Raw genomic sequence first — 17443 nt, 5'->3', positions numbered from 1 at the left:
CACAGACTCAATGATGACTCAAATGACACAGAATGAAACTCATTCTGTGTAATCTCATGACTAAAATCATGTCTGCATGCTATGCAAACCTTTAGTCATTGTTGTGTTTGCATGTGTAATTAGTTCTTATGTACAATTATTATCTTTTATTTGTTTGGAGATGTTTTTGGACACTATGATTAATTATATTTGTAATGTTGGAACTTTTGATTGAACACAATTTTTTAATTCGGTTACAGTTGACATGATTGGGAACCAAACAAAAGCAGTTTTTCAGAGCCACCTTATTTATGCTCAGAGATATATAATGACAAATCAGAAAAAGAAGTAAAAACATTTTTGTGATTTTTTAAAAAAATCATTTTTAAACTTTTTTTCTTTTAAATGATTTAAAAAAAATTATTATTATTATTTTTTCAGCAGTTTTTAGGCGGAGAGTCTCAGAATGTATCATAATCTATATCATTACATAAATTGAAAGTTTTCTTCACAATGACACCAAACGCTTGACCCTCATTATTTTTATTTATTTAATTAATTATTTTAAATATAAGTCTTTAATTTTGGGTATCCCACTGAAACAGGAAATCTTTAAAACACCTTCAGTTTAAAGTTAACGTAGTTTTCATTTTCCTGTATTATTACTATGGATTCACTACTAATATCATAGTTAAAATATGATTACTGTAGTAATACCATATATTACCATTATTGTTACAATTTAACAACAGCGGTCAGACATACACATTATTCTAAAGTGAAATAAACACTTATTTTATGCAATATTTTCTCAGATTTGCATAAACTTGAAAAGACAACCTTGAAAACAGAAAGTGATTTGGGAACTGACACCAGGGAAAGTTAAGGCCCCTGTTGATTGGCCAAGCATGCGTGATTATCGGCCGATGCAGATACTCACAAAATGGCCAAATATCGTCCCGATTAATCGGTCTGGCCGATGTATCGGTCTATCCCTACTAATGACTATCTTCGACCCTGTCTAAGACCTAGAAAAGGCCGTTTTGCATCTGTTTGGTTTTGCATAATAGGATAAAATCCTTTGAACACATGGAGTCTAATGCATTCGGACAGGAGAGGGGGTCAGCGAGGGTCCGTGTCGTGACCCCTGGTGTCGGTTCTTACTGTTAATTAGAGCGTTTGGGTTCCAGTGTGTACAGACATTTAGAAACAATCCCTTCATTAAACGCTCCTGTGCGTTCGGCACATTAGCCGAGAGTTTTCACACATTAATCATGAAAAATATCAAAGCAATGTTTTATGATTTATGGACCGCATCTGTGACGATGTGATCGATTTATCATCTCGGTTTGTAAAAACAAGCTAAAATCAATACTTTACAGGACTGCGCTTACAATGGAAGTCTGTCAATGCATGCTTTTACAAACTGAGGAAAGAGTCTGAACAACACAAGCACGCCTAACTTGTATTGAAATTGAATTGAATGCACCCGCTGTTACTGTCTAAATATGGATTTATTAAAAAAACGAGTGCGCTATCTTGCAACCTACGGCCTACATAGGCAGCTACCTATTTTAAGAACGAATCCGAACCGAGATGTCACCTCATAAGTGATTGATAGGCTGCAATTCTGGAACTTTCTGGAACAGCTTTTACATCCAGTGTGAGCCTATCTAGGCAGCTCAGTAGGTTTTTTACTATGGTGAAATCACTGTAACACGACCTTTAAGCACACCAACTTTCACTCTTATCACACCTGGAGTCTTGAGTTTGAATCCAGGGTGTGCTGAGTGACTCCAGCCAGGTCTCCATAGCAACCAAATTGGCCCGGTTGCTAGGGAGGGTAGAGTCACATGGAGTAACCTCCTCATGAGTATTTAAAGTGCGTTGCATAAATGGAGTATTTAAAGCGCGTCACATAAATGGAGTATTTAAAGCGCGTCACATAAATGGAGTATTTAAAGCGCGTCACATAAATGGAGTATTTAAAGCGCGTCACATAAATGGAGTATTTAAAGCGCGTCACATTACATTTACATTTACATTTATGCATTTGGCAGACGCTTTTATCCAAAGCGACTTACAGTGCAATTATTACAGGGACAATCCCCCCAGAGCAACCTGGAGTTAAGTGCCTTGCTCAAGGACACAATGGTGGTGGCCGTGGGGTTAGAACCTGTGACCTTCTGATTAACAGCCCTGTGCTTTAGCCACTACACCACCACCACTCGCGTCACATAAATGGAGTATTTAAAGCGCGTCGCATAAATGGAGTATTTAAAGCGCGTCGCATAAATGGAGTATTTAAAGCGCGTCGCATAAATGGAGTATTTAAAGCGCGTCACATAAATGGAGTATTTAAAGCGCGTCACATAAATGGAGTATTTAAAGCGCGTCACATAAATGGAGTATTTAAAGCGCGTCACATAAATGGAGTATTTAAAGCGCGTCGCATAAATGGAGTATTAAAGCGTGTCGCATAAATGGAGTATTTAAAGCCCGTCGCATAAATGGAGTATTTAAAGCGTGTCGCATAAATGGAGTATTTAAAGCGCGTCACATAAATGGAGTATTTAAAGCGTGTCGCATAAATGGAGTATTTAAATGGAGTATTTAAAGCGCGTCACATAAATGGAGTATTTAAAGCGCGTAGCATAAATGGAGTATTTAAATGGAGTATTTAAAGCGCGTCACATAAATGGAGTATTTAAATGGAGTATTTAAAGCGCGTCGCATAAATGGAGTATTTAAAGCGCGTCGCATAAATGGAGTATTTAAAGCGCGTCGAATAAATGGAGTATTAAAGCACGTCGCATAAATGGAGTATTTAAAGCGCGTCGCATAAATGGAGTATTTAAATGGAGTATTTAAAGCGCGTCACATAAATGGAGTATTTAAAGCGCGTCGCATAAATGGAGTATTTAAAGCGTGTCGCATAAATGGAGTATTTAAATGGAGTATTTAAAGCGCGTCGCATAAATGGAGTATTTAAAGCGCGTCGCATAAATGGAGTATTTAAAGCGCGTCACATAAATGGAGTATTTAAAGCGCGTCACATAAATGGAGTATTTAAAGCGCGTCGCATAAATGGAGTATTTAAAGCGCGTCACATAAATGGAGTATTTAAAGCGCGTCGCATAAATGGAGTATTTAAAGCGCGTCACATAAATGGAGTATTTAAAGCGCGTCACATAAATGGAGTATTTAAAGCGCGTCGCATAAATGGAGTATTTAAAGCGCGTCGCATAAATGGAGTATTTAAAGCGCGTCGCATATATGGAGTATTTAAAGCGCGTCGCATAAATGGAGTATTTAAAGCGCGTCACATAAATGGAGTATTTAAAGCGCGTCACATAAATGGAGTATTTAAAGCGCGTCACATAAATGGAGTATTTAAAGCACGTCGCATAAATGGAGTATTTAAAGCGCGTCACATAAATGGAGTATTTAAAGCGCGTCACATATATGGAGTATTTAAAGCGCGTCACATAAATGGAGTATTTAAAGCACGTCACATATATGGAGTATTTAAAGCGCGTCACATAAATGGAGTATTTAAAGCGCGTCACATAAATGGAGTATTTAAAGCGCGTCACATATATGGAGTATTTAAAGCGCGTCGCATAAATGGAGTATTTAAAGCGCGTCGCATAAATGGAGTATTTAAAGCGCGTCAAAAGACGTAAAGTGAAGACAGACAGTATCTCTCTTTTAACAGGCACACATCCCAGATGTATGTGGTCGCGTACGTTTCCATCAACTAATATTGTCCAGGATGGTGCTTTAAAATTCTGGTCCAGTATTTCGCAAAACACCTCTGCATTATTTTGGGGATCTTAGGTGGAGGGAGGAAGAGATGTTTTATAAGCGGGATGAGGGAGTCTGTTTACAGAAGCCACCTGGCACTTTATGTACACTGAAAATATAAGCATTGCACAAAAATGTATCTTATTATCATTCTCACTCGTATGACACAAGTTGGTCTAAGGGGTGAGAACACTGAGCTATGACGGCTCACTGACTGACGCAAACAAGCGGCCGTCTCATTAGTGCGAGAGAAGTGTGCACCAACCAAATGTGCCCCCCTTACACGCTTCTCTGTTATGCAGGTGTGACACACGGCGACAGGTTTATTCTGATTGGCTGATTTAACCAGGATGAGCTCATGAATAATGAAGGTCACTTGAGGACAAATATTAGTTGTCATTCAAGAATGTATTTTACACACACAGGCGCTGCATTCAGAGCTTAACTCCCATCTGTCCACTTTAAAAGCCTCCAGTCCTTCAGTAAAATTCATTCAATTAAATGTATGGAAATTATTTCTGTTTCTCAAGAGTTAAAGATCTGTAGTAAAGAAAAACAGACAGTAACTTTATCTCTTGCAGACAGTAAATGTATTATTTTCATCAAGTTCGATTTCTTTCTCAGACTGTTTCGAGTCTACTTTAAATCTACTGAATGAAATACAGTAACTCTATACATCCCGCAGTAAAAATACCCTCAGACTCTTAACAGCCATAATATTTTTCATTTGACTCGCACAGTGCGCAATTTTACAACCGCAGCAGATGCCCACCAGCGCTCGGAGACTGTGTGATTCACTCTGACACAACCAGACTCAGAGCCAGTCCTTAGAAGTTCTGTCATCAGTTAGTTAGCAAGCTAACTCAAGTTTGTAAGTTGGTTAACTAGCTAGTTAGTTCATTGTGTTATGTGGTTCGGTTTTTAAGCTTTTGTTTGTTAGTTTTTCTTTTGTTTTGTTCATTTGTTTTAGTTTGTTAGTTTAATTTATTAGTTTTAAGTTTGTTTGTTTGCTAGTTAGCTAGTTTGTTTGTTATTTGTCAGTTATTATTGTTTTAGTTTTTTGTCAGTTTGTTTAGTTTGTTAGTTTTTGTTTGTTCGTTTTTTTGTTAGTCTGCTAATTGTTTTAGTTTGTTAGTTTAATTTATTATTTTTAAGTTTGTTTTTTGTTTGCTAGTTAGCTAGTTTGTCTGTTTTTTGTCAGTTTGTTAGTTTTTGTTTGTTCATTTTTGTCAGTCTGCTAAATGTTTTAGTTTGTTAGTTTAATTTATTATTTTTAAGTTTGTTTGCTAGTTAGCTAGTTGGTTTGTTTGTTTTTTGTCAGTTAAAATTGTTTGTTTTTGTCAGTTTGTTTAGTTTGTTCATTTTTGTTAGTCTGCTAGTTGTTTTAGTTTGTTAGTTTAATTGATTAGTTTTAAGTTTGTTTGCTAGTTAGCTAGTTTGTTTGTTTTTTGTCAGTTAATGTTGCTTTAGTTTTTTGTCAGTTTGTTACTTTGTTTAGTTAGTTTGTTAATTTTGTTTGTTTGTTGGTTTAGATAGTTTATTAAATTGGTTGATAGATTGTTTGCTTGTTATTTTTTGTTAGTCAGTTAATGTTGGTGTAGTTTTTTGTTTGTTTGTTTATTTATTAGTTTGCTAGGTTACTAGTTAGTTTGTTTTTGTTAGTTTTTATTTGTCTGTTAATTTGGTTTTGTTTTAGTTTGTTAGTTTGTTCTAGTTTGTTTACTTGTTAGTTTGCTAGTTAAAGCTAATATGTTTACTTGTCAGTTTGCTAGTTAACTATGTTGTAGTTTTATTTGTCTTAAATTTGCTAGTTTGTTTGTTCATTTTTATTTGTTTTTTGTTATTTAATTTAGTTTTAGTCAGTTTGTTAGTTTCGTTTGTTGGTTTGCTAGTTGATGCTAGTTTGTTTACTTGTTAATTAACTAGTTAGTTTTAGTTTTTATTTGTCTTAATTTGTTTTGTTTGTTTTTGTTAGTTAATTTTGTTTGTCAGTTTGTTAGTTAGTTAGTTTGCTAGTTAAAGTTAGTTTGTTTTAGTTTTTTTGTCAGTTTGTTATTTTGTGAGTTAGTTTGTTAATTTTGTTTGTTTGTTGGTTTAGATAGTTTATTAAATTGGTTGATAGATTGTTAGCTAGTTAGCTAGTTTGCTTGTTATGTTTTGTTTGTTTTTGTTAGTTAATTTTGTTTGTCAGTTTGTTTAGTTTGTTAGTTAGTTGATTTGCTAGTTATAGTTAGTTTGTTTTAGTTTTTGTTAGTTTGTCTGTTAGCAGATACTCTATTAAGTGTCATTGATTATAGGGAGAGTTGGGGTCTGTTTTCTTTGTTAGTTTACTCATTAGCTTGCTAGTTTGTTTTTGTTTGATAGGTTTTGTATGTCTGTTAATTTTGTTTGTTAATTTGTTTGTTTAGTTAGTTAGCATTTATTATGGGGAGAGAATCATCCCATGCTTGTTTCTAGGGTTTGAACTGGCATATTTTGGAGTACTAGCTCAGATTAGACACCATGTATTTGTAATAACCCAAACACAGGTGACCACATGTAGACACAACACAGGTCAGTGTTCAGTCTTGTAATGCTGGATATACTGTAAGTTCACTACAGTCAGGCAGTTTTAAGCTTGTTTGCTTTGGAAAGGTGATATATTTCTGTGATGAAACATGCTAATGCCTTGCAGGTGACATATATACAGGCATCTACTCACTTCATGGCATTTGCAGAATTCTCTCTTGGCATGTAACACAAGAGGTGCCTGAGCGCATGCCCATTTCTCACAATGACCTGCAAATCTGTATGTGCCCAAAACAGTCATAAAACACAATGTGAAGATACACCATGTACTCTGGCATGTTTATTCATCCTTTAAAGTAAAGTTCCTTTTGCTGTTGTATTTCTTTTACGGTAGTACAGAGCCCCTTTTAGTTGAATTTCTGAAATAGTTTTGCGTTCCTTTGCAATTGCTTTATCATAGCTGTCAAATATGGTTAGTGTAGTAAAACCATGGTTAATATTCATTAAGGCTGGATAAAGCTAATGTAATGGAATGCAAAACTTAAGACACTATGTGGGTAAAAAAACTGAAATGTTTGTGCACCCCAAATCTCGCCGTTTCGCATGTATTCATTATTAAAGATATACAGTATATACTTCTATTATATTAACATCACGTTCACTGATTGGGGCAACTGGGACCACCGTTGGGTATCGTGCATTCTGACATACTGTCGCCATGGCGATCTCAATGCATTAATGTCGTACGGTTTGACATACTGTCGCCATGGCGATCTCAATGCATTCATGTCGTACGGTCTGACATACTGTCACCATGGCGATCGCAATGCATTCATGTCATACGGTTTGACATAATGTCGCCATGGCGATCTCAATGCATTCGTGTCGTACGGTCTGACATACTGTCGCCATGGCGATCTCAATGCATTCGTGTCGTACAGTTTGACATACTGTCGCCATGGTGATCTCAATGCATTTGTGTCGTACGGGCTGACATACTGTCGCCATGGCGATCTCAATGCATTCGTGTCGTACAGGCTGACATACTGTCGCCATGGCGATCTCAATGCATTCGTGTCGTACAGGCTGACATACTGTCGCCATGGCGATCTCAATGCATTCGTGTCGTACAGGCTGACATACTGTCGCCATGGCGATCTCAATGCATTCGTGTCGTACAGTCTGACAAGTAACAATCTTAAAGAATGTGAATGTTGCGTTTATATAGCACTTTTTCGGACACTACAGTCAAGGCGCTTTGCGCGGTGAACGGGACTCAAACGCCACCAGTGTGCAGCATCCATCTGGATGATGTGACGTCATCCATAGTGCGCCAGTACACACACCAGCTATTGGTGGAGAGAGGAGAGTTATAGGGCTGAATTATTAGGAGGCCATGATTGAGAAGGGCCAGTGTGGGGAATTTGGGAATTTGGGTTATACCCCTACACTTTTTTACAAGAAGTCCCCTGGGATTTTTAATGACCACAGAGAGTCAGGACCACGGTTTAATGTCTCATCCAAAGGGGGTGAACACCCCCTGCTGGCCTCCCTAACGCCTCTTCCAGCAGCAACTTTCACTGTCTGTCTTTAGATTTAGATTTTAATACGTTTGAAGTTTTAAGAAATACTCTAGGCTGTGTGACAATAACGTGTACCATTATTATGAGGATAGCTGTGCTGTTACTTTACTAAGAGATCACATTTACCATGTTCACCTGATAAAACCCCATAGACTTACATTGAAAGAGGGACTCAAGTCAGACCTAGAGAGCAGAACATCAGAGAGACTTGAGATTTTGATGACTATTCAGGCAGTTATTGCAACAATTAATCAGCAATTCAGCTTGTGATTGGTTGTATTAAATGTGCTTATTAACAATAAACAAATTAGGATGAAAGTGTCTTTTAAAAATAACGTTTTCCTTCAGATAGACGGTTCAGAGTTACGCAATGCAAGTCTCAGTCAGACTTTTAAATGGGAAACTGTAGGTTTTGTGGATTTGCATTTTATATTGTGCTTGTAATATTTTGTAATTTGAAATTGTAATATTAAGTTGTTTCGCTAGTTCTTTTATTTAGTATTTATAGCTGCTGTGAATCGAGTCCAATTTCCATGCATGGGACAATAAATTATATTCAATGCAATAACAGAAAGGGAGAAACTGAATAAATGTTGTGCTCAGTGATGATGTCATACAATGGCAGTTGATGGTGAAGAACCTCTTCAAGATTCAAAAGAACACAAAAGTATCATTCAGAAGTCTAATTAATTATTCATGAGACTCATGATTGTTATGAAAGTATACGATAAGATTTGATAAGAAACAAACTGAAATCTGATGTATTATTAGTGTAAATGTTCACCGACCGTTAAAAAATAAGGCTGGGCATAGAAGTGCATCAAAACTACAAACTCTTCAGACATGTTTAGTAAGTTCTGTTCTGTGTTTTGTGTGTATCTGTGGTGTTCTGTTGTCACCATTGCTGTTTTTAGATAAACAAAACGTTTTTTCGCTTGAACGCCCCCAATGTTGTGAGGGGGCTGCGTGAACTGTTGCTCTCGTGTTCTATCATGAACATGCACAGATCAACGGTTAATGAACATTTTCACTATTATTCACTAAATAATAAAATAGATTTCAGTTTGTTTCGGTTTATAGAAGCTCAGTCTAGGTATCATTATAAAGCTGACCACATGCTGTGAGTCTCCGCGGTGTCATGCACAACGAGTCACGTGATCAGATGCGCAGATTAACGGTCTCAGACGCGGCGGCAACTGAGACTCGTCCTCCACCACCCGGATTGAGGTGACGGAGGACGAGGACCCACAAACTAGTGGGGATTGGGAATTCCAAAATGGGAAAATAAAGGGGATAAAATTGAAATAAAAAATAATTTATACAACTTAATTTTTCCTGTAATGACAACTAGGTGTAGTGTTAGGGATGGGACGATATGGTTATGTTTTGATTTACGATATGAGGTTCACAGTTGGATATAATCTCGATTCGATATAATAACACTTAAATACTCATAAATTCTCATCAAAATAAAGTTATTTTAATACACAATATAAATGCTCAAAGTTTAAATAATAAGGGTTTCTCTGTAAGAAAAGATCATAAATAAGCTTTCAAAAATAGTGCGCCGCATTCTGGCTGATCGGGTGCAGAACATGCAACAAAACCTGTCCTGAAAAAAGCATGAAAGTGAATATTTATATATTAATCATTTGTTTGTCATCATTATTATATTCATATTTTAACTTTGTAAAAAAAAAAAGTCTACATTATATTAATTAACATTTTATCTTGAAATTGAGCTATCACTGAAATAATGTGTATAATTTACAAGTAATTGAGTTTACATTCATTTCTATAAGAAACACTTAAAAGGTCACTGTCACTTTAAGAGTTCAACGAGTTCCAGTTCCGGTTTAGTATCCACTCTGTGTGAGATTAAAATGAATATTTATTGTTACTTATTGTGGAGCGGAGGCGGCGGGGCCGGGTTGGAATATCGCGCACCCGGTCCCCAATCGGCCTGATGAGGCGCGCGAGGGATAAAGGTGGCCGGTGACGATTGTTTGAGAGAGAGAGAGAATTACGGGCATGTCCGTCATGTGTGTTGTTTGTGTTTTTGAGTTTTCATTAAATTATGATTTATATTGACAAGCCGGTTCTCGCCTCCTTTTCCATCCTTTAACTGTGTTACATTGGTGCCGAAAGCCGGGAAGGAGGAGGGATGCCCGTCGCAGAGTCCTCGACACTGCCGTCCACCCTGGGGAGCGCCGCTGCCATCTGCCGGGTGACGGAGTAGCCCGACCGCCCGGATGCGGGGAACGGCCGTCGTCCGCGGGGCAAGTGGGGACAGGATACCCCGATTGCCTGGAGCGAGGGAGCTGCTGCCGGGGGCGGAGGAGTGCCCTGCCATCCCCAGAGACGCGGAGGGGTCGAGGGAGACCGCCGTCCGCGAGGGGAGGAGGGAAGAAACTCTCCGACCGCCCGGAGCGGTAGGGCCGCTGCCAGGGGCGGAGGAGTGTCCCCATTTGCTGCCAGGAAAGCGGAGGCGCGTTCTGCCCGCTGGGGGTCGACGGTTTCACTCCGGTTCGCCCGGGGTTGGAGCGGCTGTCGTCCGCCTGAGTGTGGAGGAGTGTTCGAGGACCAGGCGACGGTACATCAGAGAACCGGTGAGTGAGCTTTTTCTCTCTCTCCTCTCTCTCTCCCTTTCACACCGTGTTGGCCTTTTCTCTTGCCTATTTTGTTGTTTTTCCCTCCTGTCTCCTCCCAGGGCGAGGAAGGCGGGGATGACAACGTGGGACGCGAGATACACCCCGCCCCAGGGATAGGGGAGGGTGTACGTCATGCCGGTGGCACCCCGGCCTGAGATAACGCCGGGAGGAATGTGGAGCGGGGCCGGGTCGGAATATCGCGCGCCCGGTCCCCAATCAGCCTGATGAGGCGCGCGAGGGATAAAGGCGGCCGGTGACGATTGTTCGAGAGAGAGAGAATTACGGGCATGCCCATCATGTGTGTTTATGTGTTTTTGAGTTTTCATTAAATTATGATTTATATTGACAAGCCGGTTCTCGCCTCCTCCTTTCCCATCCTTTAACTGTGTTACACTTATGTATCTGACTGTAAAGAACAGAACAGATATTAAAAGACACATTATTTAATGAAATCTTTGATGGACACACATTACACGGAGGAAATGACCAGTTTTAAAGCACTCGAGCACTTTTCATCAAAACAAGGTGATTTTCCAGGTATTCCTGAACTTACATTTCTAAAAGCTAAATTCAAGCACATTAAGGACCTTGTGAACCCTGTAAACAGTGCAGATAAAAGAGCAGAAGAGAAATTATTATGTTTGACGGGTCATTTCATTTATGAGCACATGGACAGGAAAACAATGTTGCAAATATCGAGATACGCCACAATATGGTTCATAATTGTTTTGGTTCACAATATGTTGGAATGTTATATATCGTCCCATCCCTAATGACAGAATTAGACTTTACAGAGTAATAATATACTAAAAGAATGAACTGGAATGAAGCTCGCCATACATCAGGGACGCAAGTGCAAATCAGGAGGTGAAGAGCGGAGAAGGAAGCTCGTGTCACTCGCCAGCCGGAGATGCTGATGATCTGAGAATGTTGGGATTTGGGATCCGATTGAGTTTCCCACCTCCATGCAGCTGTTGTCTTAAAGGAAGTGGACGTCTTTCACAGATTCGCAGGGGTCAGCGGCGCTGTCAGCCGGAACATCGCTCATGCTCGCATTCCGTCAGCGGCCATTGAAACTCGAGACCGTTTGAGCCCCTCTCTTTGTTCCTCACTTGAGTTGTGAATTTTGTGATTGTCTCACAGATTTCCCAGCAACATGAGAGAGAACAGATCCTGCTCTTGTCTTTTCTGGTGCCGATGTCGGAGGTTTAATTGGACCGTTTGTGTGTTTGGTGGGTAATTCGATTTCCACCAGTATTGAAATCATTATGCCATCATTTACTTACCTTCGTGTCATTCCAAACCCTGTGGAACACAAAAGGAGATGTTTGCCAGAATGTTCACGCTGCTTTTTTCCATATAGTGAAAACATACAGTGACCAGGGGCTGTCAAACTCCTGATTCTGGACTTTACGATGCATGTAGCTGATCTCACCAATCCTTAAATATTGCTTTTTAATTTGCTGACAAATAACTGTTTCGTTCTCATCATTTGCAAATGTGTCACCACAACAATAATATTCAGAGTTGGTAAAACCATAAAAAGTTGAGATATCCATGTGTTACATACCGCTGGAAAGGTCTTGATTAGTACAATATCCCACAAACACACATAAATATAATAAACACGAGTGTCTTTTTGTCTCGTTTTCCCTCATTACTTCCTGAAACATCAATGTAGCATAGACAATGATATATTGATACTTACAGCAGAATATCCCGATTCAAACGAGCCCAAACACGACGAAACTATGAGAAGTAGATCTTGAGATATTCCTCAAGGAGTGTTCATGGAAAGACGCACAAGTGCGCTAAACATACATTGTGTTTGTATGTTGTGTGTGTGTGTGTATGTTGTGTGTGTGTGTGCGCGTGTTGTGTGTGTGTGTTTGTATGTTTTGTGTGTGTGTGTGTGTGTGTGTGTTTGCATGTTGTGTGTGTGTTGTGTGTGTTGTGTGTGTGTATTATGTGTTTGTATGTTGTGTGTGTATGTCGTGTGTGTGTGTTGTTTGTGTTGTGTGTGCGTGTTGTGTGTGTGTTTGATGAGTGTGTGTGCATATTGTGTGGTGTTTGTTTGTGTGTTGTGTTGTTGTGTGTGTGTGTTGTGTTTGTGCATGTTGTTGTGCGTGTGTTGTGCATGTTGTTGTGCGTGTGTTGTGTGTTGTGCGTGTGTTGTGTGCATGTGTTGTGTGTGTGTGTTGTGTGGTGTGTGTGTTGTGCGCGTGTTGTGCATGTTGTTGTGCGCGTGTTGTGTGGTGTTTGTGTGTGTTGTGTGGTGTGTGTGTTGTGTGTGTGTGTTGTGTGTGTTTGTTTGTTGTGTGTGTGTGTTGTGCGCGTTGTGCATGTTGTTGTGCGCGTGTTGTGTGTGTGTGTGTGTGTGTGTGTGTGTGTTTGATGATGAGTGTGTGTGCATGATGTGTGGTGTTTGTGTGTGTGTTGTGTTGCTGTGTGTGTGGTGTGTGTGTTGTGCGCGTGTTGTGCATGTTGTTGTGCGTGTGTGTGTGTGTGTGTGTGTGTGTGTGTGTGATGTGGAGTGTTCACGTATGGGTCAGAAGTTCCGCAAACTGTGCTCATGTTGGAAAACACCCTATATGTCATTTCAGTAGTAAATGTTTATGTGAACTGTCTCTTTAAATGACTCCGATGATGAAGCCTATATTGAATAGTTGTATATTGCTTTACTATAGAGGTGAATTCTCTTCGGCTGTGGTATTATGTCCTGTCAGAAGCATGTTTATAATAATAATTTGATGCTGAAACACTCATTATCCTGCGCAGAAATTCTGAGCCAGATTTTGGGGAAAGTTCCGGTGCGGTTTGTGTTGTGGAATCAGAGCGTGTAGCCGCCCCCTTCTCATTCTTCACGCGGGTCGAGCGGGCGTCACACTGGGCGTTTGATAGAGCTCGCAGGGAGTGTGTGAGCGGCCCTGACCTACTCACAGCTCAAACCACTAGAGTGTCCCGAGAGGTCGTCCCGATCGCATGTAATCTAGCACGCTCAGCAAATGAGGCCTGACAGCGGCAGAGCAGATCATATAACTGCCGCCCCACTGCATTCACTCTGTTGTTCTTGCCAGAACTTTCTCTCCGTTTCAGTGTTTTTCAATCTGTCCTCTCTCCTGTACACAAACACACATTTTGTTGAATAAGACACATCATAGACTTTTTTTTGTTGTTTTTATATAAAGCTTAGTATAATTACTATAGACTAATACAAACCCTAAAAATACAACTTTTTGCATTTTAAGTTAAAGTTCAGATGGGCTCGTGAGACAAAACATTTTTTTTTATAATTATGTCGGTGTTGCTTATATGCCGCATTTTCGCTTATAACTTCAGAGAATAGAAATGGACCTTAAACTATCACATATGATTATTTAGAGTCTGTGATTATCTTTCAATCGAGTCCACACACAAGATAATCAGATATATAGATCATTAGATAATCCACATGAAGCACAATGTTACATATGACCACCAGGAGATGGCGCCAAATACACGACACAGACTCAATGATGACTCAAATGACACAGAATGAAACTCATTCTGTGAAATCTCATGACTAAAATCATGTGTGCATGCTATGCAAACCTTTAGTCATTGTTGTGTTTGCATGTGTAATTAGTTCTTATGTACAATTATTATCTTTTATTTGTTTGGAGATGTTTTTGGACACTATGATACATTATATTTGTAATGTTGGAACTTTTGATTGCTTTGTCGCATCAACACTAACATGTATTCTCAGATACAGTCGACATGATCAGGAATGAACAAAAGTTTTTCAGAGCCACATTATTTACATCTAGAGATATATAATGTCAAATAAGGAATATAAGGCTTTTATTTTTTTTAGCAGTTTTTTCAGAGGGACTCCGAATGTATCAATCTATATAATTAAAAAAAACAAAACTTTTTTTTTTTATTTTGTTGAGTTATAAGCCTTTCATTTTGGGTATGCCACTGAAACAGAAACTCTTTTAAAAACACATTCAGAGTTTAAAGGGTTACAACATTTGTATGTATATATATATATATATATATATTGTGTGTGTGAGTGTGTGAGTGCGCATGTGTTTACACGCGCATGTGTGCATATGTATGTGTGTGCGCGCGCATATGTGTGTGTGTGCGCGAATGTGTGCGTGTGCGTGCATGTGTGTGCGTGTGTGTGCGTGCGCATATGTGTTTGTGTGTGTGTGCGCGCATGTGTGTGTGTGCGCGAATGTGTGCGTGTGCGTGCATATGTGTGTGCGCGTGTGTGTGCGTGCGCATATGTGTTTGTGTGTGTGTGCGCGCATGTGTGTGTGTGCGCGCATATGTGTGCGTGCGCATATGTGTTTGTGTGTGCGCGTGCGCATATGTGTTTGTGTGTGTGCGCGCATGTGTGTGTGTGTGTGTGTGTGTGTGTGTGCGCGCGCTCGCATATGTGTGTGTGCGCATATTAATATTTTACTGTATCTGATATGATTCTGTATTTTGTTTAATAGAACTCTGTGCTGGAAATGACGATGATGGAAATTACGTTTGAATATTTTTTTTAATAAAATGACCGAATCCTTTGTCTTGCTAATACTAATTTCATAGATAACATTTTATGTATTCAGAATACAATCAATTTATATTGTCACACTTTAGTTTTTTGTTTGCATGGTTTTGCTAAATGTCATCTTGTTTGGAATATAACAAGTAATATTTACCTTTGCAAAGATTCACAAGTGCCAAAAATAACTGATGAATGCTCGTTAAATGTTTCCATTTCATTTCTAATAAGACCATCATGTAACAAAAAGTAGATAATAATTAACCCCTGGGACCAAATGAGGATGTCCCCCGATGCCCTCAAAGGGAGGTTTTGTCAGATTTAGCTCATCTGTGTACAAATTTGTCCCTAAAGTATGGCTAATTAAGTATACACACCTCCAGAGGTCTTTGAGAGCCGTGGCCAGAGAACAGAGGAAACTGTTGAGCGCTGGAGGGGGATGTGAGGGGGACACAGCAGGACGAGCGATTCATCTCACAGTGAAGGACATTCACTCTCTCATCTCAATAGAGTTAATCAATTCATCTCAGTTCAGCTGGAGGAAAGCAGGGTTACTGCAGTGCACATGACAAACACTCAAAGCACAGGGTCAAAATGCCCAAATTGGTGTTGTGTGTTGTTTCTGGGTATCATATAATAAGTATCATTCATTATATCATTAATTAGTATTATTAGTGATATTAGTGAATGTTGCACGTGCAAGTACCACTCACATTTTATTCCAAAAAGTTAAAAATCGATCTATGCATATGTTTTAAGGGGCCAGTAGGCAACTACCTGGAAATGTTGTGCTAACTGCATATCAATGAGCTATAAACCACCCAGAATGCTCTAGCAACTGCATAGCAATACTGTGGCAACCACTTCTTTGCAACTGCATAGCAACACCATAGCAACCATACAGAATGCTCTAGCATCTCCATTGCAACACTTTAGCAACCACCCTAGTAACCTTATAGCAACACATTGCCAACCACCCAGAATGCCCTAATGACTGCATAGTAGTACTGTAGCAACCACGTAGAACACCCTAGCAACCGCAGAGCAACCACCCAGAATTTCCTAGCAACCGCATGGCAACAATTTGGCAACCGCCCTAGTTACCGCATAGGAATACTTTGCCAGTCACGTAGAAAACCCTAGCACTCGCATACTGTAGCAACCACCCAGAATGCTTTAGCAACCGCATAGCAACACTTTAGCAACCACCTTAGTAACCACATAGCAACACTTTGACAGCCACTCAGAATGCCCTAGCAATGGTCCCCAGAATGCCCTAGCGACTGCATAGCAACCACCCAGAACACCTTAGCAACTGCATAGCAACACAGTAGCAACCACCCAGAATGATCTAGCAACCGCATAGCAACACTTTAGCAACCACTCAGAATGCCTTAGCAACCATCCCCAGAATGCCCTAGCAACTGCATTGCAACACTTTAGGAACCACCCTAGTAACCACATAGCAACACTTTGACAACCACTCAAAATGCCCTAGCAACCGTCCCCAGAATGCCCTAGCAACTGCATTGCAACACTTTAGCAACCACCCTTGTAACCACATTACAATTTGGCAACTAGCCTAGTAACGGCATAGCAACATTTTGGCAACCCCTACTTTTTATCCAAAATCTGAATAAAACAGTGGAACTGAATTGAGACTGTGTGTTGCTGGTTTCATCTGTGGTGGTTTGTCAGTGCGGTGAAGTCTACTAAGAGTTCAGGGGCCATGGTGGGATCTCAGGGGCGGCCCGTCGAGCTCTGTTGGCTTTTTTTCTGTTGCTGTGTCTTTTGGGGTCACACACTGAGACCCTTTCTGCCCCTGGCCTCCTTTCAGTGGCGGCCCTCCCCTGTGTGTGAGCTGTGAGGAGGGGCCGCTGGGGGCCCGATCAGCTGCCGCTTTTATTGTCTCTCCACAAGGTGTCCGGAGAGAAGGGGACGTCCCAAACACAGAGAGTAACACCCTCTCCCTCTCTCTCCATCACAGACCGGCCGTCAGTGTGGACTAACTGCGGACGGAGCTGTTTGTGTGTATGTTTCCAAGGCGGGCGACACACACGCGGGCGGCTCGAGTCTTGGGGATGGAGCTACAGGTTTGGATGGGGACGCGACTGCTGGTTCTGATGGGTCTGATGATGCTGCACTCGTCCGCTCGGGGTGAGTATCAGGCATGGACTTTCTACAGTTAGTGGGCCGTGTTTACGGCAGTCTCTGTCCGTCTGTGAAGGATGAATCTATTTTTGCGTTCTGTTATGATCGGAGTCTCTGTTATGAACTCGTGTCTCTGTGCAGGCTGTGCTTGCCAAATATGTGCTGGAGAGAGCTATAAAATACCTTCTGTTTAATGTACACATGGGTAGTTGAAGCTATTT

At 40.2% G+C, this 17443-nt stretch overlaps 1 protein-coding gene across 3 annotated transcripts in view; it reads left to right on the top strand.

Moving 5' to 3' along the window:
• LOC127636411 (bone morphogenetic protein receptor type-1B-like) overlaps positions 1–17443 on the top strand; it is a 94584-nt gene that overhangs the window by 52186 nt on the left and 24955 nt on the right. For 2 of the 3 annotated variants that reach the window (XM_052116868.1, XM_052116869.1), the window contains exon 3: positions 17059–17228. The exons of the other annotated variant lie outside the window; for it this stretch is intronic. In XM_052116868.1, the coding sequence (XP_051972828.1) occupies positions 17105–17228 (124 nt within the window). In that variant the 5' untranslated portion in view covers positions 17059–17104. The remainder of the gene's footprint in view (positions 1–17058; positions 17229–17443) is intronic. 3 annotated transcript variants of the gene reach the window in all.

The sequence above is a fragment of the Xyrauchen texanus genome, chromosome 44 (genome assembly GCF_025860055.1).
Source record: "Xyrauchen texanus isolate HMW12.3.18 chromosome 44, RBS_HiC_50CHRs, whole genome shotgun sequence".
NCBI lineage: Eukaryota > Metazoa > Chordata > Actinopteri > Cypriniformes > Catostomidae > Xyrauchen > Xyrauchen texanus.
The sequence above is the reverse complement of the archived record's forward strand: the minus strand, read 5'-3'. Positions and strand labels throughout refer to the sequence as shown.